Raw genomic sequence first — 26,241 nt, 5'->3', positions numbered from 1 at the left:
GTGTATGACTGTGTATCAGGCTGTGTATGACTGTGTATCAGGCTGTGTATGACTGTATCAGGATGTGTATCACTGTGAATCAGGCTGTGAATGACTGTGTATCAGGCTGTGTATGACTGTGAATCACTGTGTATCAGGCTGTGTATGACTGTGTATCACTATGTATCAGGCTGTGTATCAGGCTGTGTATGACTGTTAATCAGGCTGTGTATGACTGTGTTTTACTATGTATCAGACAGTGTATCACTGTGAATCAGGCTGTGTATGACTGTGTATCAGGTTGTGTATCGCTGTGTATCTGAATGTGAATCAGGCTGTATATGAATGCGAATCAGGCTGTGTATGACTGTGTATCAGGCTGTGTATAACTGTGAATCACGCTGTGTATGACTGTATCAGGCTGTGCATCGCTGTTAATCAGGCTGTGTATTATGCTGTGTACGACTGTGTATCAGGCTGTGTACGACTGTGTATCAGGCTGTGTACGACTGTGTATCAGGCTGTGTACGACTGTGAATCAGGCTGTGTACGACTGTGAATCAGGCTGTGTACGACTGTGAATCAGGCTGTGTACGACTGTGTATCAGGCTGTTTACGACTGTGTATCAGGCTGTGTACGACTGTGTATCAGGCTGTGTACGACTGTGAATCAGGCTGTGTACGACTGTGAATCAGGCTGTGTACGACTGTGAATCAGGCTGTGTACGACTGTGAATCAGGCTGTGTACGACTGTGAATCAGGCTGTGTACGACTGTGAATCAGGCTGTGTACGACTGTGAATCAGGCTGTGTACGACTGTGAATCAGGCTGTGTACGACTGTGAATCAGGCTGTGTACGACTGTGTATCAGGCTGTGTATGACTATGTATCAGGCTGTGTATGACTATGTATCAGGCTGTGTATGACTGTGAATCAGGCTGTGTATCACTGTGTATCAGGCTGTGTATGATTGTGTATCACTATGTATCAGACTGTGTATCACTATGTATTAGGCTGTGTATGACTGTGAATCAGGCTGTGTATGACTGTTTTACTATGTATCAGACAGTGTATCACTGTGAATCAGGCTGTGTATGACTGTGTATTAGGTTGTGTATCGCTGTGTATCTGACTGTGAATCAGGCTGTATATGAATGTGAATCAGGCTGTGTATGACTGAGTATTAGGCTGTGTATGACTGTGAATCAGGCTGTGTATGACTGTATCAGGCTCTGCATCGCTGTTAATCAGGCTGTGTATTATGCTGTGTATGACTGTGAATCAGGCTGTGTATGACTGTGAATCAGGCTGTGTATGATTGTGAATCAGGCTGTGTATGACTGTGTATTATTGTGTATCCTGCTGTGTACGACTGTGTATCAGGCTGTGTATGACTGTGCATCAGGCTGTGTATCGCTGTGAATCAGGCTGTGTACGACTGTGAATCAGGTTGTGTATCACTGTGAATCAGGCTATGTATGGCTGTGTATCAGGATGTGTATCAGGCTGTGTATCAGGCACTATATTTGCAAATAGAATCTCTAGATACCTCCTTTAAAAGGGATTGTCCAGGACTTGCTTTTTTTCCTGAAACAGCTCCACTTTTGTGCACAGGTCCAGTCTGGTATTGCAGCTTTTAATAGAATGCTGCTGAGCTGCAGACACAGCCCACAAACAAGACGGGCAGTATTTCTGGAGAAGGACACACCCGTTATTCTAACCTGCAGTCTGGTTCTGAGCTCTGGGTTACACAGGACGCGTTTCCTTTGTGTCTGTCCACACTGCGCTATGGCATGTCCACCCTAGTGTAATCATAGCAGACGCCTGGGTCAATAATCCTGATCCGCCACGTGAGATGTGCGACTGACGGGATGGCAGTGGCATCAGGATAAACTACCACTGCACAAATATACTGCCCCTTGTTGAATCATGTCATATCTAGTATTTCTTTATACAGAGGACGGGGTAGATCTTCATGCCACATTGTGTAGATGGCAAAGCGGATATGCCCCTGCTCCTGTGTTGGGGCCCAATCACTGTCAGCAGCAGCCAGCCGATAGCTATTCCCAACTCCCCCATACACATGAATGCCTGACACGGCCAAGCATGTGTTTTATAGGAAGGGGGATAAGCTGCTACCAGACTCCTTTGGCAGCAGCTTGTCTCCTAAAAGAAGGAAGGATTGGGCATGTTGAAATCCAACATGCCTGGTCTTTCTATCCCCCCCGGAAACTGACGTGGGGAGTCGGGGGACCACCATACACGCAAGATAATTGTTGGCTTCGCCACGTTTGCAAGACTTTTCTCTAACATATGTGGGCATATGTGAAATAAAAATTACAGTACTTACCCGTATATCGCCGCCGTGATTCTGCCGCATTTGCACAGTAAGTGATCTCCCTTCCATCCGTGGCATTTGGATGAACAGGCCAAAACCAAGATGGCGGATAAAAGGGTAGAAATTGTAAACCCCTGTTATAATGGTTTTGAATGTGAAGGTCTCACACCTACGGCTTGTGACTTTCCAGCCCACATTACTGAGATGCTGAGGCAGCAGGTTACTGTGTCACATCTCCCCTAATGTCATGGAGACCACTGTGCAATGTGTAGGTCAAGGCCACTTAGGCCCCTTTATAAAGCACTGGACATGAGAACCATATTACACCAGAATCCACAGGAGACAGTTCACACACCATAGAAACATGCAGGACGAGGAACATTCTTTGCATCCTGGAGCTCGTCCAGTGCCGACATGGAATTTCACGGATATTTAAAGAGGACCCGTCGCCTCTGCTAACATGTCTGTTTTAGTAACAGCTTGTACTCCGCATGAAATAACAATTCTGGAGCATCTATTTAGCCATTCCTCTATTATTCCTGCTAGAAATGAGTAATGAATTGCTAACAGTTTGCAGTGGAGGTCCAGATGGGTGTTACCAGTTGAGGGTGTGTCCCTGCACAGTGTGACACTATCCAATCAGTTCTACCAGTGTCAGACTCTGCAGGGCCATCCCACCCCCCTTCCCAACTGGTAACATCCATCTGGACAATCATTGTAAACTGCTGGCAATTCATTCATAGATTTCAGTAGGAATAATAGAGGAATGTCACAACACAAAGTCATAAGAATAGATGTTCCAGAATTGTTCTTACAGGGGGATGCAAGTAGTTACTAAAACAGACCTGTCAGGAGAGGTGAGAGGTCCTCTTTAAGATGAGACCCCTGTATATCAGCCTAAACTGCTGCAGAACTAAGTAGATTTGCTATACGGGAATTCGGGAATGTCGGGTGTTAACCCCTGTGAGAGGTATACTGGCCGCCACTCAGCTTTCCCAGAAGCAGATATAGTTAAAATGACCCCTCCCCTTGCATGTCCCTTACACAAGTGTTGATGCGGGGTGGTGCACACTTTTGCCTAGTTCTGGTTCCTGCGTGGCGTGCTCTCAGGATGTGGTAATATGGGGGGGGGGGTGTAGAGGAGCAGATATTTCGGCTTTTATCACTGTGTCGTCAAAAACAACTGTCAGCTCTGTGGTTTTGTCTTCCTAGGGTGCACCCCACCCAGAACCCGGTGAGAGGCTGCTATAAATCATCCATCCAGTTTCAGCAGGACTGGCCAACTGTTTAATGTCTATGGGGGTCCTCCCAACTGTCTCCTGATGGTAGATTCGGCGGGAGATAAGGATCGGGCATGTTGGATTTCAACTGCCCAATCTTTTTGTTCTGAAGGACATAAGCCACTGCACGAGTAGTCTGGCATCAGCGTCATCCCCTCTCCATACTAAGAAGACATGCGTGCTCGGCCTAGTTGAGCACGCATGTGTACGGAGGAATCGGGAGAGATAGCTGTCAGTCATGTGTATGTCCAAGCAGACCAGGGGCCAGTTGTTGTGAAACTACAACTCCCAACATGCTCCGTTCTCTTCTACAGGATTTCTGAGAACAGCTATATTATGTGTATGTCCAGTCTTAGATAATCTCAGTCTGCAGAGCAGGGGTCAGCAACCTTCGGCACTCTTCCTGTTGGGAAACTACTACTCCCAGCATGCTCCATTCTCTTCTACAAGATTTCTGAGAAGAGCTATTGTATGTCCAGGCTTAGATAACCCCTGCTAGATAGATTCTGCAAAGCAGGGGTCAGCAACCTTTGGCACCCCTCCTGTTAAGAAACTACAACTCCCAGCATGCTCCATTCTCTTCTATAGGATTTCTGAGAACAGTTGAGCAAGTGTGCACGCTGGGAGTTGTAGTTTCACAACAGCCGGAGTTCTGTAGATGAATGAAATGACCCCAAAGGATTGAGTTTGTTGTCCTAGCCCTATATATACACCTCGCACCCAACAATGGGCACCTTTACATGGGTTAATGAAACACGAGTGTTTGAAAGTGTAATTGTCTGCACTCTCAACGCCCCCACGTGGTTGGGCCATTAAAGGGGCACTCCAGGAGTTTACTATTAATGGCCTATCCTGAGGACCGGTGGGGGTTCTGACACCCCGCTACATCCGCTGTACCTGAGTGGCTCCGGTAAAAAGAGGAAGAATTCCAGTGATCTTCTGGAACAGGAATGCTGAACCTGCGGCCCTCCTGCTGTTGCAAAACTACAACTCCCCCCAGGCCCTGCTGTAGGCTGCCCAAGCATGCTGGGAGTTGTAGTTTTGCAACAGTAGGTTGGGAATCCCTGTTCTAGAACAAATCTATCTTTATTAAAATATATAAAATCCAGTATATAAAACCCGAGGTACCGTACAGACGCGTTTCGGCCTGATTACCAATGCCACGACTGTGTAGTGGATGGAGCAGGTTACTGCAGGGCTGCTCTCATTCACTTCAATGGGAACAGCACTGCAGCAACCAGCAGATGGAGCTGTCGAGTTCCAGCACCAGAGCTGCTTGCAGATCAGCTGAGCGTCGGGGGCGCAGGGTGTCGGACCCCCACAGATCATACCCTGAGGATAGGCCATCAATAGTAATGGAATATAGGTTACTATTCTACCATGGAGACCTCTGCTCTTACCTCTCGTCGCTGCTCTCTTTGCTCTGTACCACTTCATTCTCCTCAGCTATATGGTTGACATCTGGTGTCACCTCTAGGCTGTCAAAACTGGGGTCACTTGGACGTCCCGTGGAGTCAGCCTTTATGATATCTTCTTTCTGGTCTTCCACGCCATCCTGTAACGCAGTCTCCTCCGTCTTTCTTTGCGTCTTTAGGGAGGGAACCACTATCAGTTCATTGGCGCCTTCATCCAGCAGGTCACTGGCGGAGTACGATGCCATGGTGGACGCTCGGCCCTTACTTTTTTCTTTTTTGGATTTTGAGAGTTTTTTGCTGATTCTAGGCATGGTCCCCATGTGGCTGTACATGTCACTGGACCTGGCGTAAGAAGGGCTCCTGGGTAAGGTGGTGAGGTCATCTTGCGTCTTCTCAAAGACGTGGTCCGAGCTGCCATTGTTGCTTGCCTCTGGATTTTGAGAATCTCTTTTGCGGAAAGCCCTGGGGAGGCTGCTCAGGCTACCGAACACATTGAATTTAAATAATTCTGCAAAAAATGAGAAAAAAATATCGGGATTATTGCAAACGTAATATAGAACGAAGTTCGGCGACGCAAGAGAACTGGGACAATAAAGGAGAAGTGTCACTTCCCTTTATGTGCGACCAGCCAAAATGTTTCTAAAAATATACAAAACTTTCTCAATCTTTATCTAGAAATAGATAATTTCAACAGTATCCAGCATGATGCAGCAGCACTCTACACACAATATATGAACTAATGCTATACTAACCAAAATCATTTGTGACCATCCACCACGGCAAGGTGACCTCTTTAGGATGGGAGCCTACTCTAAATGCTACCTCTTTTGGTGCCAATCGGCGCCCAATGAATTCAGGGAGGGCAGGCTCATTCATTTCTATAAGAAACTCGAGGGGTGGGGTATAAATTCCAAGCATGGGGGCACAACCTGCAGCCAGGGCACCACATGAAGTCTACACCACCATTCTGGTCAGAAATATGCTTGTCTATTATTCATGTGAGACTGGTACATGGCAGGTATGGGTAACTACTGATGCACTGTGTGACCATCTCTGGCACCGCTATATCATAGCAGAATGGAGGAGTCTCCTGACCTGTGTGGCACTCCACAAAGGAGTAGATGAGGTGAAGAGGTGGCCGAGCATGCATGTGGCTATCTTCATTGTAGTTTTGTGGGAATGGTTAAACCCTTGGCCATTTCAGCTCCTCACATTTGCACACAGCTTCTCCTACCTGAAAATGGAAATGGCACTTTTTGTTAAACCATGAGGATAGCCTTATAAGTTTACTGTGGCCCTTGGTATCGGTTAATCTGACAATGCGGGTCTTGGACCAGAAAAGATTGTGGAGATCTTACAAAGAGGGTCTCTGGAGGACCCGTCCTGTCCTGCATTACACAGACAGCCCATTGATTTGAATGAGAACAGTGTAATGCCTCATTTCCCCTGCGGTGGCGCTGCAGGGAAACTGAACACTACATGCCAGGTTCAATCACAGATTACATCTGCTTGCTAGAGGTCCGATTAGGGGGACACTCTATGATCTGCTTATGGTTAAGAACTCTTCTAACAAGTAGATACCGCCCAAAGGGGAGAACCCCTTTAACCAGCTTTACACATTAGAACTATATTGGTTGAACCTGCTGATTTTGGTAGGTTTACCCGACCATCTACGTGTGTTGGGCCTCTTTTTTTTTTTCTTGAGGAGTTGCCTGGCAGCAGTTTTCTCCCAATTCAGTACACATGCATGCTCGGTCAATCTGAGCATGCATATACATAGGAGGATCGGGAAAGACAGCCGTCATGCGTATGGGCAGCTTTAGACACATTTATGTCATAGAGATAACATCACATAAATAGTACATTTGAACTATGGTCCTTATACGTCATGGCTTCCCTTAGGTCACATGACTATTTGCTGACCTCTCGGACAATCTGACCCATACAGAGACGTGACCTTGCTGCTTCGGTATACGGCTATCCTTATGATTGATTAGTGGGAGAATTGACTGATTGACTGATCGGTAGAGAGCGGTTTAAGAGCCACTTAGCTGAGACTGCTTCCTGTGCACTCAGTCCGGGGTCTGGAGCCTGTCGGCTCGCTCCATACATCCGGACGTAGCTGCGCTGTATAAAATTATAGGATTTTTATGAGAAGGCGAGCAATGCTGCTAACACTGAAACACTAAAAAAGAGGGATCATCTCCACACTACAGGCAGAGTCTATCAGTGGGGTACAGCAGGAAGATTTTGCATGTGTTCGTGGGCAGGACACGGAGAAGCCACGGCAGCAATCATAAGGCATAACGAGTAGGACAAACCATAGAAAGGGGCGTCTCTCTGCAATAAGAACCATTAGCAGCCGACTGGAAAGATAAGGAATATCACAGTCAAAGTGGAGGTGGACCCCCTAAGTGTTAGGTAGCACCTGTTATGTCCACGCTTGTCTTGTCATTTAGCAGGTGCAATTGCACTATTCGATGTGAGTCTCCTAGGCACTCTTTCGGGCCTATCCTCAGGATAGGTAATCAATATCTGATGGTCAGTAATCCGAGTACTGGCATTTTTGCTGATGAGCTGTCTGAAGAGGTTGCAGCATCTCGGTGAGCGCCGTGGCCTCTTCCCAGGCCAGTGCCGTCCGGTTACGTGGCCTATTTGTAGCTCAGTCCCATTGAAATGAATGGTGCAGAGTTGCAATACCAAGCACAGCCACTATACAGTGGACGGCGCTGTGCTTGGCATGCTGTGAGAAGGCCGTGCTGACCGCAGCCTCGTTAAACAGCTGATGAGCGGGGGTGTCGGGAGTCGGACCCCCACCCATCAGAAATTTATGACCTCTTCTGAGGATAGGCCATGAATATTGAACTCCTAGAAAACCCCTTTAAAAGGGGCGTCTTGTGAGAGAGTCTCTTTAAAGGGAATGCCAACAGCATCAGGTGTACTAAACCAAGGGCACGGAATGAAACCATGCCTCCGCTGTGCCGACATGACACTCATAAAAAAAGATGCAAATCAGTACTGCTGGGCACCGAGGACGTTCCTGCTACCATGGACAGGGCCAAGCATCTGATATACCATCTTGCCTATCCCTGTGTGATTACGCATCAGCGCAAGAACAGTAGAGCCCCGAGTCTCTGCCGGGACAAAAATCTACTGCACATGCGCTGATGTGTAATCGCATAACTGTATGCTGTGCTCAAATGAGATAGATAGATATGAGGGAGATAGATAGTTTATAGGGCTGGAAAAAAAGCCCTCCGTCCATCCAGTTCGGCCTGTTATCCTGCAAGTTGATCCAGAGGAAGGCAAAAAAAAAAACTGTGAGGTAGAAGCCAATTTTACTGATTTTAGGGGGAAAACAATTTGGCAAATAATTGAAATTTTTTGCTAATCACAATTTAGATTTTTTTTCTTTTGCAATGGCCCTCCGCCTGCTGTCCTCTGTGTATGGCCACGGGTGAGTTAGGTGGACCTTGAGAAGGCTGAATTTATGGTGATGGGTCCAAGGAGCACAGAAACCTCCAAATCATCACATTACAGCCCGATTCTCTGCATATCTACAGTCACAGAGCGTGAAGCCAAATCAATACCACTGTAACCTGTACGACCTCCTCAACCTTAACGTGACCTTAGAAGGTCCCATTAAAATTCTGCTGCCTGGAGGTACGAAATGCAGGGTCTAAGGTGGTGCAGATAGATGAGATATGGCCGTCCGGTGGTTGGCCTCTAGCTAAAGATTTTCTTATCAGTGTATAAATGCGCAGACTGATTGAGACCAGGAGCAAAGCTATAGGGGGGTGGATGTAGCAGTCACCCAGCCCTGGTACCTAAAGGGGGCAAATGACCCCTCTACCCCATAAAGCTGGCCAGCTAAATTATGTTTGACCGACAGCTATGTGTCTCAACTCCCCCATAAACATACATGTTGTCAGACACCTCCTCCGACGGCTTATCTCCTGGGAGAACAGGATGGGGCGTAAAAATGTATTTCTTCCCCAACATCGTCTGTCCTCCACCACTAGAGGGAGTACAATGCAAAGAGATTATTTCAGCTTCCAGTAAATGGTGACTGTATACATTCTCATGCACTGAGCTCCCCCTAGTGGTGGCTGCAGGCAGACATCTTTGGTAATAGAAGGGAAACAGATTTATCAATGTAAATTTTTGTAAGTTTGGTGTCAGGATGAGCACCAAATTTATGAAGCATCTATTCCACTTTTTTCTGCATAGACGTCAGATACAGTGGGTGAGGGGGAGGGCGGTTTTTTTACTACAATTTTTTTAATAAAAATTTCTTCTTACTTAAAAAAAATAACTTTGTCAGAAATCTGGAGCGTTGAATAGGAGTGCTTGTCACATGCATACTAGAAAATTGAGTGGGGCAAAAGGGGGTCATACAAATTTTTTCCCTAAATGGGGCCCTATGAGATCTGTGTACACCCCTTTGTACAGAATTACATTAGAGCCCAAAAGCTTTAATTTAGGGTCCATTCACACGTCCGCAACTGTTTTGCGGTCCGCAAATTGCGAACACGCAAAAAAAGGACACCGGCCATGTGCGTTCTGCATTTTGTGGACCACACATGGCCGGCACTATGATAGAAATGTCTTTCCTTGTCCATGGCTGTGGACAAGAATAGGACACGTTCTATTTTTTTACGGGGCTGCGGAACGGTGTGCTGTCCGCATCATTTGCGGCCACAATGAAAATTAATGGGTCCGCACCCGTTCCGCAAAATTGCGGAATGGATGCGGACCCATTTTTAGGACGTGTGAATAGACCCTTGCGCCTCTGATGCAGACCCAAAAACAGTGAGCCCCTCCCGAACACTGAGCCCACTCAACCAGTTAGAAGTGACAAAAGGTCTCATGTTTTCTTCTCAGGGTCATTGGTAGTGAAAGACAGTATACAACCATTGCAACCCCCTTTCATAAAGCAGGAGCTGATTGCTGGGGGTCTGAAAGGGGGGGACTCCTAGTACAGGTATGTCAACATCTCCTTAGCAGTGACACTACAGGGGAAAAGTGGAATTACAGCAGAAGCCAATGAAGTCAATTGGTGAACATGGTCGCAGTGAGTCCTCCAGAGTAGGAGATGCTCTTTGCTTGAACAGAAAACCCATGGAAAGGCCATTTCCTTCTAAAAAAAAATAATAATCCCACCCATGATATACAGTAGGTCCCTATTGTATATTACAGGTGACATACTGGTTGACATACACACATGTCTAGCTCTTCAGTCATACACAGGGCTGGCATCAGCACCTGGCAATCTTGGGCAAGTGTCAAAGCCCAATCGGCTTTAAGGGGCTCATGCCCCATGCTTGTCCGGCTGAGAGTCAGGTAAACAGGGGGGAACTATGACTTTGTTGGCCAAGAAACAAATGGTTGCACCATATCTGTCCATGGGTTGTGTCTGGTATTGTAGCTTTCAATAGAATGTGGCTAAGTTGCAATACCACACACAACCTTTGGACGGGTGTGGTGCTGTTTCTAGAGGAAACATAGACCTGGAGCCAGCCCTGTTGCTATAGGAGTGAGGGAGCTCTGTGAAAACTCTTATAGTAATCATTTTCTAGGATCATATCCAACTAAGAAATGGCGCAAAATAATAAAAATTCCCATTTTTTTACTTAGAGGAAAATGCTCTAGGAGTACTGATGACCTTTTTTCATTATTATCCCCTGGTATGTCTGCACTGAACCTAACTGCTGCACCCAACTTTTCCAGAGTCTGATATTGTCCACACCCCTCATCTTTCCTTCTCATCCCCTGGTATGTCTCTTTCTCTGCTGGATTTATTGAGTATTTGTTTACATTGACTATTTCACCCCTGTAGCAGGTCCTCCCTTGATTAGGCCATATGTAGCCCTCTCCCCTCTTGGTCACACCTGATTGAACACTGAGTGGGATAAATCTAAGTCCTTAGGTCTTTCAGACCTTGGTCTTTTCATGCAACATCTTTCAAGTGCAACTCTTTCAGTGGACATACTGAATTATACCAGATTTAAACCAGAAGAGGATTACATAAATAGTTAATGCAAACAATGTTTCAATCTTTCATCTTACTCTTCCCACTTTTCTCAAACCTCCTGAAATACCCCCACATCCATTCACCCAGCAAGGAACTATTCATCTCTCCCTCCATCTTACCTTCTCATCTGACCGCTTGCACAAACCTGTTTGATAATGTAAAACACTTCCTTCCCAAACACACACAGATACATCCTGCCCTCTCTTATTCTCACCTATTATCATTTTCTCTGCTTCTCCTTACTGCTGGTGATATCTCTCCAAATCCAGGCCCCCCTCAGCAAATCTCCACTATCACCTCTACCTCCTACTACAAATCTCCTTCTATACATTTCTGAAACCCCTTAAACCTAATAACCATTGCTCTGACCCCTGCCTCTTTTGGTTCCTCTTGCAGGAGCATTAGTGAATGCACGCTCTGTCTGTAACAAACTCTCCTACATTCATGACCTCTTCATCTCTCGAAAACTTTCCTTTCTAGGTCTCACAGAAACATGGCTGAAACCCTCTGACACCTCCTCCCCTGCTGCACTCTCTTATAGCAGATTTCATTTCACTCACACCCCCTGCCCCAGCAGCAAACATGGTGGAATAGTTGGCCTTCTCCTACAAGACATCTGCTCCTACAGCCCAACTCCACTGACACCATCCATTACACTCACTTCATTTGAAGTACACTCTGTTCGCATCTACTCTCCCTCCAACATTCAAGCAGCTGTCATTTACCACCCCCCAGGCCCAGTCACCATCTTTTTTGACCACTTTAACACCTGGCTCCTACACTTTCTTTCTGCCGACATCCCCACTATCATCATGGGTGACTTCAACATCCCTATTGACACTTGCCAATCAGCCGCCTCTAAACTCCTATCACTCTCTTCCTCCTTTGGCCTCTCGCAGTGGTCTTCAGCCAGAGATGGTCACACTCTGGATCTGATCTTCACCCGCCTCTGCTCCCTATCTAACCTTTCTAATTCGCCTCTCCCCCTATCCAACCACAACCTACTCACCTTCTCTTCACTGGTCTCTTCTGCTGCTCCCCCGGTCCACACACTAGCACAACCCCGCAGGAACTTTAAACATCTTGACTTTCGCTTGCTTTCTGACTCTCTTCTGCCGCTTTCTACCATTTGTTCCCTCCAAGACCCAGATACTGCCACCACCCTAAATAACACCACAATAAGTACAGCTCTGGACATTGTTGCCCCCCTCACACACAACAAAACCCGAAAAACAACAGACAACCCTGGCACACCAACCTAACCAAAAAACTCAGACAAGCTTTCAGGGCTGCTGAGCGGCGAGGGGAGAAATCCCATTCTAAGGATCACTTCACCACATACAAACAATCCCTCCTCATATTCAAATCCTCACTCGCTGATGCAAAACAGGCGACTTCTCATCTCTTATATTTTCCCTGTCCCACAACCTTAAAGAACTTTTTAAGAGATCCCATCCTCTCATCTCATCTCATCTGAGGACTTTGCCACCAACTTCAAACAAAATATAGTCAACATCGGAGAAAGCTTCAGTGCACATTCCCCACAGACCGGCTACACAACTGCTCGGTCCTCTTCTCCCAAAACCCACTTCTCCATTATTACAGAAGAAAAACTCTCCACTCTACTCTCCAGATCACATCTCACCACCTGTCCACTTGACCCAATCCCATCCCACCTCATCCCTAACCTCACCACAGTGTTTATCCCAGCCCTAACTCATCTCTTCAACCTATCACTAACCTCTGGTGTCTTCCCCTCTGGTTTTAAACATGCTACCATTACACCCATCCTCAAAAAGCCTTCACTTGACCCATCTTCTTTGTCCAGTTATCGCCCCATATCACTTCTTCCATATGCCTCAAAGCTACTTGAGCAACATGTCCATTCTGAACTGTCCTCTCATCTCTCCTCCTGCTCCCTCTTTGACCGGCTACAATCTGGCTTCCAACCCCACCAATCAACTGAGACTGCCCTCACCAAAGTCACTAATGACCTACTAACAGCCAAAACCAAAAAACATTACTCTGTCCTCCTTCTCCTTGACCTGTCCTCTGCCATTGACACTGCATCGACCACTCCTTTCTGTTACAAACTCTCTCGTCTCTTGGCATCACTAACCTGGGCTCTCCTGGATCACATCATACCTCACAGACCGGACTTTTAGCGTCTCCCACTCTCACACTACCTCCTCGTATCATTCCCTCTCTGTTGGTGTCCCGCAAGGCTCTTTCCTAGGAACCCTGCTCTTCTCTATCTACACTTTCGGCCTGGGACAGCTCATAGAGTCCCATGGCTTTCAGTATCACTTCTATGCTGATGACACACAGATCTACCTCTCTGGTCCAGACGTCACCACCTTACTATCCAGAATCCCACAATGCCTATCTTCCATATCCTCCTTCTTCTCCTCTCGCTTTCTAAAACTTAACATGGATAAAACAGAATTCATCATCCTTCCAACATCTTGCTCAACCCCCCCCAACAGACCTATCTATCACGATCAATAGCTGCACACTCTCCCCGGTCAACCAAGTCCGCTGCCTTGGAGTGACCTTGGATTCTGCCCCCTCCTTCCGATTGCACATCCAAGCCCTTTCCACCACCTGCCGCCTCCAACTGAAAAACATCTCCCGCATCCGCACTTTCCTAAACTTTGAGTCTGCGAAAATGCTTGCACATGCCCTCATCATCTCCCACCTAGACTACTGCAACATTCTCCTCTGTGGCCTTCCATCTAGCACTCTCGCACCCCTCCAATCTATCCTCAACTCTGCTGCCCGACTAATCCACCTCTCACCCTATTACTCCTCTGCCTCTCCCCTCTGCCAATCCCTTCACTGGCTCTGCATTGCCCAGCGAATTCAGTTCTAAATACTAACAAATACATACAAGGCCGTCCACAACCTGTCCCCTCCATACATCTCTGAGCTACTTTCCCGATACATCCCCACACGCAATCTCTGATCCTCACAGGACCTCCATCTCTCCTCTTATTACCTCTTCCCACAATCGCCTCCAAGATTTCTCCCGTGCATCCCCCATACTCTGGAACTCGCTACCCCAACATATCAGACTCGCCTACAGTGGAATCTTTCAAAAGAAACCTGAAAACCCACCTCTTCAGACAAGCCTACAACCAGTGACCCTGCTGCCTCTATACCGCCATGACCAACTTCACCCGCACCTACTGTGTCCTTCTCCCATACCATGTAGATTGTAAGCCCTCAAGGGCAGGGCCCTCTCTCCTTCTGTACCAGTCTGTAACTCGTCTTGTTCATGCTCAGTGCAATTGTCTGTTTTATGTATGTATACCCCTTTCCATATGTACAGCGCTATGGAATGAATGGCGCTTTAATAATAAATAATAATAATATAGGTCATCAATATCTGATCTGTGGGGCACCCGCAAACTCAGCAGTGTGAAGAGGCCGTGGTGCTCCAGTAAGTGCTGCAGCCTCCTCACAACTCACCAAGCACAGCGCCGTACATTGTATAGTGGCCGTGCTTGGAACTGCAGCCCAGGCCCATTCACTTGAATGTGACATTACTGGCTTAGGAAGAGGCCGTGGCCTCTTCAAACAGCTGATTGGCAGAGGTACCAGGAGTCGAACCATCACTGATAAAATATTGATAACCGAGGCCATCAATATTAAACTCTGGAAAACCCCTTTAACCACTTACTGACCGGGCCATTTAGCCCCCTTCCTGACCAGTCGAATTTTCCATTCATTTTAAATACATGCATCTTTAAAAGCCATAACTTTTTCCATTTGGTTATATACCGTTAAATAATTGTTGTGCCTTTTGCGTGATACATGGGGCTTTATTTTAGCCATTTTTATTTTAGTAATGTTTTTAATAAAAAGTTAAAATGTAAGAAAAAAAAAAAAGGGGAAAAAGTTGTCTGTTTTTTTTTTTTATTAATATAATTAATAGCACAACATGCAACTAAAATATTTCCCCTTTCTATAATGGTCATTTTGATATACGGGATGCATGATTTAGGGTCGCCAGGGCTTCAGGTGGCGTTTTTTTAAATTATTTTTTATTTAGCCTTTTTTTTTTTTTTTTTACACTTTGTGCCCCCCATAAGTCCATACAAGACCTTTGGGGGTCATTTAGCATTACATTTTCTCCAGTAACTGGGGCTGACATATTAGTACCAGTTACAGGGGTAATACAGCCCCCAGAGAGGATGCACATGCTTGAGGTGATTTGGGTCTGAGAGTTGACTCCGGGTTCCCAGTTGTCAGACAAACGAAAGAAGCACAAAGGTTGTCAGGAAATCCTGCCTTTAGGAAATATCCTAGGTACTTTTCTTTTACCGTGTAAGTTAATAGGTATTCCTAGTCGGTGAGGGGAAATATTTTGGAGTTACAATAAGGGCAGGATGCCAAGTCTAGTGAATACCCCGCATGAATGGATTCCGCGTGCGCGTTATCAGCGCATGGTAATAAGGGTTCGTCTACTTGCAGACACCCGGTAATTAGCATTTTTCATATCCTCAGGGATAAGGGTGTCGTGTCATTTACATATGTTTACAGTCAGTCAGAAGACAAATTGGTGCTCGGAATTTAGAAGACACCCGCGCCCAAAACAAAAGGCCGTTCCGAGATAGAAGAGGACATTGATAGTCCATCAGCGCCATACAGAGACGGGCAATCACAGACAATTAGGTGATTAACCCCCAATGAAGATAGCAGGCTCCACACCATGTACTCAAGACGGCGGCAGCTGAGCTACCAAAACAGTAATTACATTCACTTACAGCGCGCCAGAGGGTCGGCTCCGCTGGCGTGGCATAAAAAAACCAAAAAATAATTAAAAACATCATTTTTTTTCTAAAATAAAAATAAAAAACCTTGGGTTGTCAGCGTTTATTTAGCGGCTACATGAGCTGATGCTTTACTAAAGGTCCTATTAGACTGGGCGATTTTCGGGCCAATTATCGTGAATGAGCATCCATAGGAATATAATCGAGCCGTTCGTTTGCTGGCGGAAGGGCATCATGCATCAGGGTGAAATATGCCCAATTATCAGCAGCAAATTTCCCTGAATAATCAGGGACGTACTGCCAATAACCAATAAAACATATGGGAGGAACGACGGCGGTAGCAATTGTTCCTCCTACGTTCAGACTGTGAGATCAGGCCGAAGCAAACGAGCGCCGATGGAAGGATGATTTGGTGTGGAAACGCAGCGAAATCTGGCATAACTTACACTATGCTGTGCGCCTGTGCCCTTAGGCCCCTTTTTACCTCAGCGAATTTTCCACGAGGGTGCAATGCGTGACGTGAACGCATAGCACCCGCACTGAATCCTGACCCATTCAATTCAATGGGTCTGTGTACATGAACGTTTTATTTTTTTCACGCATCAATTCTGCGTTGCATGAAAAACGCAGCATGTTCTATATTCTGCGTTTTTCACGCAGCCCTGGCCCCATAGAAGTGAGTTGGGCTTCAGTGAAAAAAGCATTGCATCCGCAAGCAAGTGCGGGTGCGATGCGTTTTTCACTGATGGTTGCTAAGAGATGTTGTTTGTAAACCTTCAGTTTTTATCACGCGCGTGAAAAACGCATTAAAACACATTGCACTCGCGCAAAAAAAAACTGAACAACGCAACGCAATCGCAGACCAAACTGACTGAAATTGCGTGCGCACTCGCAAAATGGCACTGACCCCCAAAACACAAAAAAGAGAACCAAATTTAGCAAAACTGACTGAGTTGCCTATAGCAACCAATCGGATTGATCCTCTCATTTTCCAAAGGAGCTCTGAAAAATGAAAGGTGGAATCTGATTGGTTGCCAGGGGCAACTAAGACACTTTCCCCTTACACCAGTTCTGATCAATCTCCCCTTGTGAGTTTTCTCCGCAGCGTGTGGATGAGATTTCTAAAGTCTCATCCAGTTTGCTGGTGTGGTAAATGACGTGGATTTTACCTATGAAACTCCTTGCAGGGACACTCCCCTTTTTCTAGATCCCCAACCGTTTTTGTAACGCATTACGCCCCATCAGACCAGGTACGGGCGCACCAGCGGCGTCTAGTGATGCAGCATCCCGGCGCCACTACAGCTTGAGCTCATGAGGACTCCCCTTTTTTCTAAAATACAAAGCTATTCATTTGGGATGTCCGTCTGACTGGTGCCACCATTTTCGCATGTCTACGCAGCCTTACGGATGGATGAAAATTGACACCAATGTAAAGGGACTCAGGCTTCATACGTAAGGACTGGTTACTAGGCCTCAAATATCTAAGAGCCAACCTTGCGGCCCATAGCAAATAATTATAGCGCAGCTTTAATTTTCCATAGCTGACCGAAGTCATCTTATATTTTGTGGCAATTAAAGGAATTGTCTGGGATTTTGATATTGATGGCCTGTCCTCTGGATAGTTCATCAGTATCTAATCGGTGGGGGTCCGATTCCCGGCACCCCCCGCTGAACAGCAGTTTGAAGAGGCCGATAGGAACTCTGGTGAGCTCCGTGGCCTCTTCCTAGGACAATAACGTCACGTTCAGTGGTCACGTGGCCTAGGTGCAGTTCAGTACAATGGGGTGAGCTGCAGTACCAATCACAGCCACTATACAATGTACGGCGCTGTGCTTTGAGGAGGCCGCGGCTTCTTCAAATAACTGATGGGCGGGGGTGGCAGGAGTCGGACCCCCACCGATCAGATATTGATGACCTATCCTGAGGATAGGCTATCAATATCCGAGACAACCCCTTTAAAAGATATAATTAGCACAAATTAATTTTCTGACCTAGTTCCCGAAAGTGACAGAAATGGGGAAGCTGAGCGTTGTTCACTGGTCGGTTGTGGGAATGGAGAACTCGTGTGTGTTCTCACTCAAGACGAAGTGGGAACCCAGATCAACACCCAAAACCACACGTTTTTTAGATTTACAGTTCAAAGGGGCGATAGATGGTTTCCCTTTCCTACGAGCCGCATGCAGTACTAGTAAGATGTGTAGCTACAGGCTACTTTCACACTTGCGTTGTTATTTTCCGGTACTGAGATCCGATTTCAAAACCGTAATTAAACGGATCCGTTTTGATTTTGCACATCAGGATGCATCCGTTCCGTTAGGATGCGGTTGTGCGAAATCAAAACGGTAAAAAAAACGGTTCTGTCACTAAATATATTACGTTGTTTTTTCAGTGCCGGATACGTTTCCCCCCCCCCTCCCCCTTTTTATGGCCGGAAACAAAACCGCAGCTTGCAGCGGTTTTGTGTCCAGTCACAAAATGGAATGCTGCCAGGACGGAAGACATCGTGAACGGATCTCTTTCCATTCAGAATGCATGAGGACTAAACGGAAACGCTTAGGGACTCGCACCTATCTCTAAAATGGAGCCCGCAAAGAGAAGGCGACTGGAACGCCCTTCATTCAATCCTATAGGAACTTCTGAAAACAGACGAGCGCTGGTTCGGCTATTTCTGTCACCCCCATAGAAGTGAATAGAGCGGTGGCCGCGCTTGCGCAGTGTCCTTCCGATTAGTTTCTATGGGACTTCCGAAAATAGCCAAGCGTGCTGCTCGGCTATTTTCCCCCCTCCCATAGAAATGAATGGAGAGCGGCTGCGCATGCGTGGTCCGCTCTCCTTCTCTTTGCAGTCTCCATTGTAGAGAGAGGTGCGAGTCCCAGAGTTTGGACCCGCACCTATCAGACATTGGGGGCATATCCTAGTGATATGTTCCCAATGTCTGAGATGAAACCACACGGGGCAGATTTGCTGCGTTTCAATCAGACTGACTGACCTTCATTTCTTAAAGTAATGATGGCCGCTCGTTTTTCTTTACTTAGCTGCTTTTTTCTTGCCATAATACAAATTCTAACAGTCTATTCAGTAGGACTATCAGCTGTGTATCCACCTGACTTCTCCACAACGCAACTGATGGTCCCAACCCCATTTATAAGGCAAGAAATCCCACTTATTAAACCTGACAGGGCACACCTGTGAAGTGAAAACCATTTCAGGTGACTACCTCTTGAAGCTCATCAAGAGAATGCCAAGAGTGTGCAAAGCAGTAATCAAAGCAAAAGGTGGCTACTTTGAAGAACCTAGAATATGACATATTTTCAGTTGTTTCACACTTTTTTGTTATGTATAGTACAGACCAAAAGTTTGGACACACCTTCTCATTCAAAGAGTTTTCTTTATTTTCATGAAGTGCTTATAAGTGATGTTAATGTGGACTGTCTTTTATGGCACTCTGTATGATCTCTGCATTCATGTTATTGTATATGTCTTTTATGTCATTTAATAAAAAACTATTTTAAAGGATATTATATAGTACCGATTTCTCTTTGGTTGATATATATTTAGGTGGTACATTCCTGTTGATAACAGGCTGTGTCGATCCAGTTGAACTATGAAAATTGTAGATTCACACTGAAGGCATCAAAACTATGAATTAACACATGTGGAATTATATACATAACAAAAAAGTGTGAAACAACTGAAAATATGTAATATTCTAGGTTCTTCAAAGTAGCCACCTTTTGCTTTGATTACTGCTTTGCACACTCTTGGCATTCTCTTGATGAACTTCAAGAGGTAGTCACCTGAAATGGTTTTCCCTTCACAGGTGTGCCCTGTCAGGTTTAATAAGTGGGATTTCTTGCCTTATAAATGGGGTTGGGACCATCAGTTGTGTTGTGGAGAAGTCAGGTGGATACACAGCTGATAGTCCTACTGAATAGACTGTTAGAATTTGTATTATGGCAAGAAAAAAGCAGCTAAGTAAAGAAAAACGAGTGGCCATCATTACTTTAAGAAATGAAGGTCAGTCAGTCCGAAAAATTGGGAAAACTTTGAAAGTGTCCCCAAGTGCAGTCACAAAACCATCAAGCGCTACAAAGAAAGTGGCTCACATGCGGACCGCCCCAGGAAAGGAAGACCAAGAGTCACCTCTGCTGCGAAGGATAAGTTCATCCGAGTCACCAGCCTCAGAAATCGCAGGTTAACAGCAGCTCAGATTAGAGACCAGGTCAATGCCACACAGAGTTCTAGCAGCAGACACATCTCTAGAACAACTGTTAAGAGGAGACTGTGTGAATCAGGCCTTCATGGTAGAATATCTGCTAGGAAACCACTGCTAAGGACAGGCAACAAGCAGAAGAGACTTGTTTGGGCTAAAGAACACAAGGAATGGACATTAGACCAGTGGAAATCTGTGCTTTGGTCTGATGAGTCCAAATTTGAGATCTTTGGTTCCAACCACCGTGTCTTTGTGCGACGCAGAAAAGGTGAACGGATGGACTCTACATGCCTGGTTCCCACCGTGAAGCATGGAGGAGGAGGTGTGTGGGGGGTGCTTTGCTGGTGACACTGTTGGGGATTTATTCAAAATTGAAGGCATACTGAACCAGCATGGCTACCACAGCATCTTGCAGCGGCATGCTATTCCATCCGGTTTGCGTTTAGTTGGACCATCATTTATTTTTCAACAGGACAATGACCCCAAACACACCTCCAGGCTGTATAAGGGCTATTTGACCATGAAGGAGAATGATGGGGTGCTGCGCCAGATGACCTGGCCTCCACAGTCACCGGATCTGAACCCAATCGAGATGGTTCTGGGTGAGCTGGACCGCAGAGTGAAGGCAAAAGGGCCAACAAGTGCTAAGCATCTCTGGGAACTCCTTCAAGACTGTTGGAAGACCATTTCAGGTGACTACCTCTTGAAGCTCATCAAGAGAATGCCAAGAGTGTGCAAAGCAGTAATCAAAGCAAAAGGTGGCTACTTTGAAGAACCAAGAATATGACATATTTTCAGTTGTTTCACACTTTTTTGTTATGTATATAATTCCACATGTGTTAATTCATAGTTTTGATGCCTTCAGTGTGAATCTACAATTTTCATAGTCATGAAAATAAAGAAAACTCTTTGAATGAGAAGGTGTGTCCAAACTTTTGGTCTGTACTGTATGCAATTATAGCCTATGGTCGATGGGTGCCTATAGGCATCCATTTAATGCGTCTGGCACCCATAGATTAGAAGTTATTGAAAAGGCTCCGATATCTCAAGCCTAGTAAAAAATCTGGCTTACTTTGGGCGCCATGCACATGGATACATCATGGAGACCCCCTAGAGAGCTCCGTATTTCCACAATAAGTGCGGCAGATAACATTACAGACGTAACCACAGGGGCCTCGTGGTCACGAGGGTTTCGCTGTTGGTTTTACACAGGAATTGATTAGACGTACTCTGACATCCTGCCCCTTTATATTGCTTAGATTTCACAAACACTTTGCCCAGCGCTGCAGAAAATACCCGTCTAAATATTTCTCCGTAGAAGGAAATCAATGCACTTAGCGCTCCGTAAGGATGGGGGATACGGGGGCTGCCTTCTATCAAAGCAATTTATTGTATTTCTTGAAAATTTTATAAAATAACTATTTCCTGGTACCGATCAGCAGGTAAAATATTAGCGTTTTTTTCAGGTTTGTGAATCTGGCTAGTATTGTACTTGTTGAAAAGAATAAACTCTATCCCATAATTCTGGGGCTACACGGTGGCATGTGGGATGCAGCGGGGGCACAACGTGCACACCTAGCCACTGGGCCCCTGGTTGTATCGCCTAGCTTTGGATGCAAAGCAGGTTCTGCCCTGGTACCAGGGGTGCACCTAGCCTTTCTGCTGCCTGAGGCGAAAACTGAAACGGCGCCAACCCCCCAATGCCAATTTCTTAACCTAATCCCTTTGCCACAATGAAAGCGCTCATTGCCTATGGCCCTTCTGCTGCCTTCCTCTTGACCTCACCTGGTGCTGCCTGAGGCAATTGCCTCACCTGGCCTCATTAGTGGTGCGCCCCTGCCTGGTATCAGAGTTTGCAGGAGGTCTGGAGAGCATCTGCTGCGATCATGCATAGTGCAGAGACACACAGCACCAACACCAGGTGTCATGGTGTGGGGCACCATTAGCTACCATGGTCGTTCGCATCTGGAATTTGTGAAGGGAACACTGACCAGCCTTCAGTATATCCAGGACATCATAGAACAGGTCCAACGTCCAACAAGATAACGCCCATGCACGCACTGCCCCAGCTAAACAACGTGCTCTTCAGGGTCTCCAGCAGCTCCCCTGGCCGGCTCCATCACCAGATCTCTCCCCCACAGAGAATATCTGGGACTGGATGGGGTGACGGATCTCCCAGGCACAGCGGCCAACAACCACCTTGCCTGACCTACGGGCTGAAAGAGTTTACAATGACCACAGGAGGACATCCAGCATCTGTATGTCTGGTACCATGCCAGCAGAGCAATAGGAGATGCCACCCGGTATTAATGCGACCCTGCCTCATCATATACCCTTCTGCAGAACCCAAATAAAGGGGGCACCACTTTGGTAGTGTGATCATTGACTGTCAGTCTGGCAGCAGCTTCTTTCTCTCTCCACGTGCACTCTCAGCTGAACCAAGCATGCACGTGTAAGGGGGAATGAGCTACTGAATGTGCGTGGGCTCATAGAGAGGCGGACGGAACGTGTGGCATGTTCTATTGGATAACATATACTGGAGGATAAGAACATAGAATACCCTTGTCCTTAGGCCTCATGCACACGACCGTATCCGTTTTGCGAAATATGGATGCGGTCCGTGTGCGAGCAGCATTCTTTTGTGGACTTACTGACTTCAATGGGTCTGCATTTTGCAGATCAGGATGGGGACACGCTCTATCTTTTGCAGCACGGAGATGCGGATGCAAAAACATCTCCGCAGCCACAAAATACCCTGGTCCGCAAAATGCAGACCAATTGAAATACCCTGGTCCACAAAATAATTAAGATTGCACACAGACCGCATGCGTAGTTTGCAGATCCGGGAGTTGCGGACAGCAAAACGGATACAATCGTGTGCCTGCGGCCTTTCCCTGATGATCTCACTTCACTCATGATGAAGATGGAAATTCTACACAGTGATTTTTTTTCTCTAGTGTTCCCGGCAGAATGGTCACACAATGATAGTCTTGATTTTACTCAGGGGTCACGATACGTGACGATGCATAGTCAGAACGACACTAGCAGAAGTCATGGGGAAGACCCCCAGTAAACCAGTGTGATAATCAGCTACCAGAGAGCTCTGGTGACGCTTATCGCAAGAGATCAAAAGTGTTGAACAAGACTATCAATGGATCTGATTGGATGTGGCAGAAATCTATTTAAAGGGACGACCCCAACTGGACAGCCCCTGTCCGCATGTCCTACAGAGGGCATATCTACAAAGAAAGGTTCCCTTGCATGGGACTAAGGCTACTTTCACACTTGCGGCAGTGTGATCCGGCGGCCAGTTCCGTCGTCGGAACTGGCCGCCGGATCCGCCTATCTGCTGCTGACTGAAAGCATTTGTGAGACGGATCCGGATGCGGATCCGTCTCACAAATGCATTGCAAGGACGGATCCGTCTCTCCGCTTGTCATGAGGACCGACGGATCCGTCTTGTACATTTTTCTCATTTTTACCGATCTGCGCATGCGCATGCCGGAACGACGGATACGTCATTCCGGTATTCTGAATGCCGGACCCGGCGCTAATACATTCCTATAGGAAAAAATGCCGGATCCGGCGTTCAGGCAAGTCTTCAGTTTTTTTCGCCGGAGAGAAAACCGTAGCATGCTACGGTTTTCTCTTTTGCCTGATCAGTCAAAACGACTGAACTGAAGACATCCTGATGCAAACTGAACGGATTACTCTCCATTCAGAATGCATGGGGATAAAACTGATCAGTTCTTTTCCGGTATAGAGCCCCTGTGACGGAACTCAGTGCCGGAAAAGAAAAACGCTAGTGTGAAAGTACCCTAACATGCACACGGCCATATTTTTTGTCTGCATCAGATCCGCATTTTTTGCGGTCAGATGTGGACCCATTTATTTCTATGGGGCCGCAAAAGATGCAGACAGCACACCGTGCTATAAAAAGATAAAAAAATATTGTTTAAAACAAGTTTTTTATGTAAACATATTTTTAAAGAATTTTGGGCGATTTTATTTTTAAATATCCATCCTGCAGCTTTTCGCACTGGCCACTAAGCCTAATAATATTAGCCATTTCCTGGTCCGTACAGATCCCTTTTCAGCAGTCATCTCTTTATCATTACAGGCAAGATTACAATGACAGAAATCACCTCAGCATAAATAACACAGGATCCATCATTCACAATAGGTGATATCGCAGCTTATCTACTCCCTCTCCCTGCACGGGTCACAAAGCATGCCTAGAAAACTCTCCCGCAGAAGTCAAAGAGTCCCCTCCGGACCACCTTGTCTATGGTCCATGACGTCTGCTGTAAAGCACATCTCTAAATGCTGTTAATCAGAAAATAAAAACAAATTAGAAAAAAAGGATATGTGTCACAATCTGGCAGAATAAATTATAGGCGACGTGTTCACTTTAACAAGCCTCTGCAGCTGATTGGTGGGGTGCCTTGCTTTAGGCCAGCTGGACCACCACATTAGGGATTATCCATGTGTCTATGAATTACAGGTGTGTCCCTACCTGTGTTCTCCACGGACAGCACGGGTGTCTATTGAGTTAAAGGGGTATTCCCATCTCAGAAATAGCCAAGCCTTGGTTCGGCTATTTCCGTCGGGCCCATAGAAGTGAATGGGAGCGGCGGCCGGTCGTGCGCGGCGCGCTCCCATTCACTTCTATGGGGAGAGCACTTGGCGGTGGCCAGACCGGAGTCCTCCAGCCACCACTTTGCGGGGCTCCGTTCCCGATATAGGTGTGGGTCCAAGCGGTGGGACCCGCACCTATAAGACAATGGGGGCATACAGTATCCTAGCAATATGCCCCCATTGTCTGAGATGAGACAACCCCTTTAAGTGTGTTAATTGACACATCCTTGTTTGTCCACTGACCATAAGCAACATAAGCATGCACTACTGTGGTCCATGTTGTGGACCCACACCCGTTTTGGCCTATGGGTCAGAGAAAACCACAGACGGAACATGGGTGGCATCGGTGCTCTGTCAGTAGTTTTCAAAGGCGATCGGTAGGAGATGCTACGGAAATCCCCTTTGAAGCCTAGAAGTGCATGTGGGACACGGACAAAATACAGAGGACAAAAACAGAAACACAGACGAAATGCAGACATTGTCACTGACGTGTGAACGTTAATCATTTTGGGATTACCTCTTCCATAAATCCTCGATTGCTGGTGGCACATTTCCCTGTGTAAGCATGGTTCTGCTGCTGACAATTTGCAAACTGAATGAGGGAAGAACGATCATAATAACGATCATTCATCCTCCAGTCACTTTGCATTGAGCTGTGCAGAAATCCCCTGAAAGGACTGACCCATGTAAGAGAACCCTTACAAACAGCAAACCTATGTACGGCATGGCTGCAGACGTTCCTATGGGTGAAGATACTTACCCCAAGTCTTACCCCACTGCAGGCTTTGTTGGTAACCGTTCAGGAGGCTTAGTGTCACCTCCCATAGGAGACATGTCCTGTTGTCAAGTGACAATAGAGATGCCTATAAATAATGAAGTATCGTGTACTTACTGAATTTTTTGGAGTTCGGCTTCTTTGCAGCGTCGCCCATTTCATCCACTTTTGCAAAGTCAAAGATGCTGGCTGTCTCACATCCGTTCCACTAGTTGCACGCGGCTGTCACCATGCAGCACCCCATCTGGCTCTTCTACAGCACCATGCCTCTTTCCACTACTATCAGGCCTGCTGCTCTGCGGTTTGGTGAAGAGCTCTTTAACCACATGATGGGTTGTGATGGAGGGAGGAGGACAATTCTGAGAAAGATGTTTATCTGGAAGGTGTTAAGGTTCCTTTGATGGCGTGAAGTACCTCCTCCGCCTCCTGGGTGGTGATCTTGTAGATAATCTCAGTAGATCAGTGATGCTACACTACATACCTGTATTGGGTGCACAGGGCTCACTTAAAGTCATCTGTAGAACCTAACGCAAGGCTTGGTGTAGATCTTCACTTCCGCTTTTTGTCGGTTTCCTGTAAGATCTTAAACATAAGAAAACTAAGTTGAGAGGCTGACCAAAGGCTTACACAGATGACGGATAGCAATAGAGGCTTCTGAGCAAACCCTGTATTACAAGGCAGAATGAGGTCAGCACCACCACGCAACCAAGTCATTATGAAGTCAATATACAGGAACACCCACAATCCTTAAAATACAACCAGGTCAAGAGGACAGTGAGGTTGTCCAGGCAAC

The 26,241-nt window shown here is 46.4% G+C and overlaps 1 protein-coding gene across 1 annotated transcript in view; it reads right to left on the bottom strand.

Moving 5' to 3' along the window:
* LOC122946626 (SH2 domain-containing protein 3C-like) overlaps positions 1-25,990 on the bottom strand; it is a 58,083-nt gene extending 32,093 nt beyond the window's left edge. Inside the window, exons 1-2 of the mRNA XM_044306367.1 lie at positions 25,566-25,990; positions 4,999-5,521 (exon numbers count right to left, since the gene is read on the bottom strand). Of these exons, the coding sequence (XP_044162302.1) occupies positions 4,999-5,521; positions 25,566-25,605 (563 nt within the window). The 5' untranslated portion in view covers positions 25,606-25,990. The remainder of the gene's footprint in view (positions 1-4,998; positions 5,522-25,565) is intronic.
* Between the last annotated feature and the right edge of the window lie 251 nt (positions 25,991-26,241).

This window comes from Bufo gargarizans, chromosome 9 (genome assembly GCF_014858855.1).
Source record: "Bufo gargarizans isolate SCDJY-AF-19 chromosome 9, ASM1485885v1, whole genome shotgun sequence".
NCBI classification, from domain to species: Eukaryota; Metazoa; Chordata; class Amphibia; order Anura; family Bufonidae; genus Bufo; species Bufo gargarizans.
Note: the sequence above shows the minus strand (reverse complement) of the source record. Positions and strands in the feature narration are given on the sequence as shown.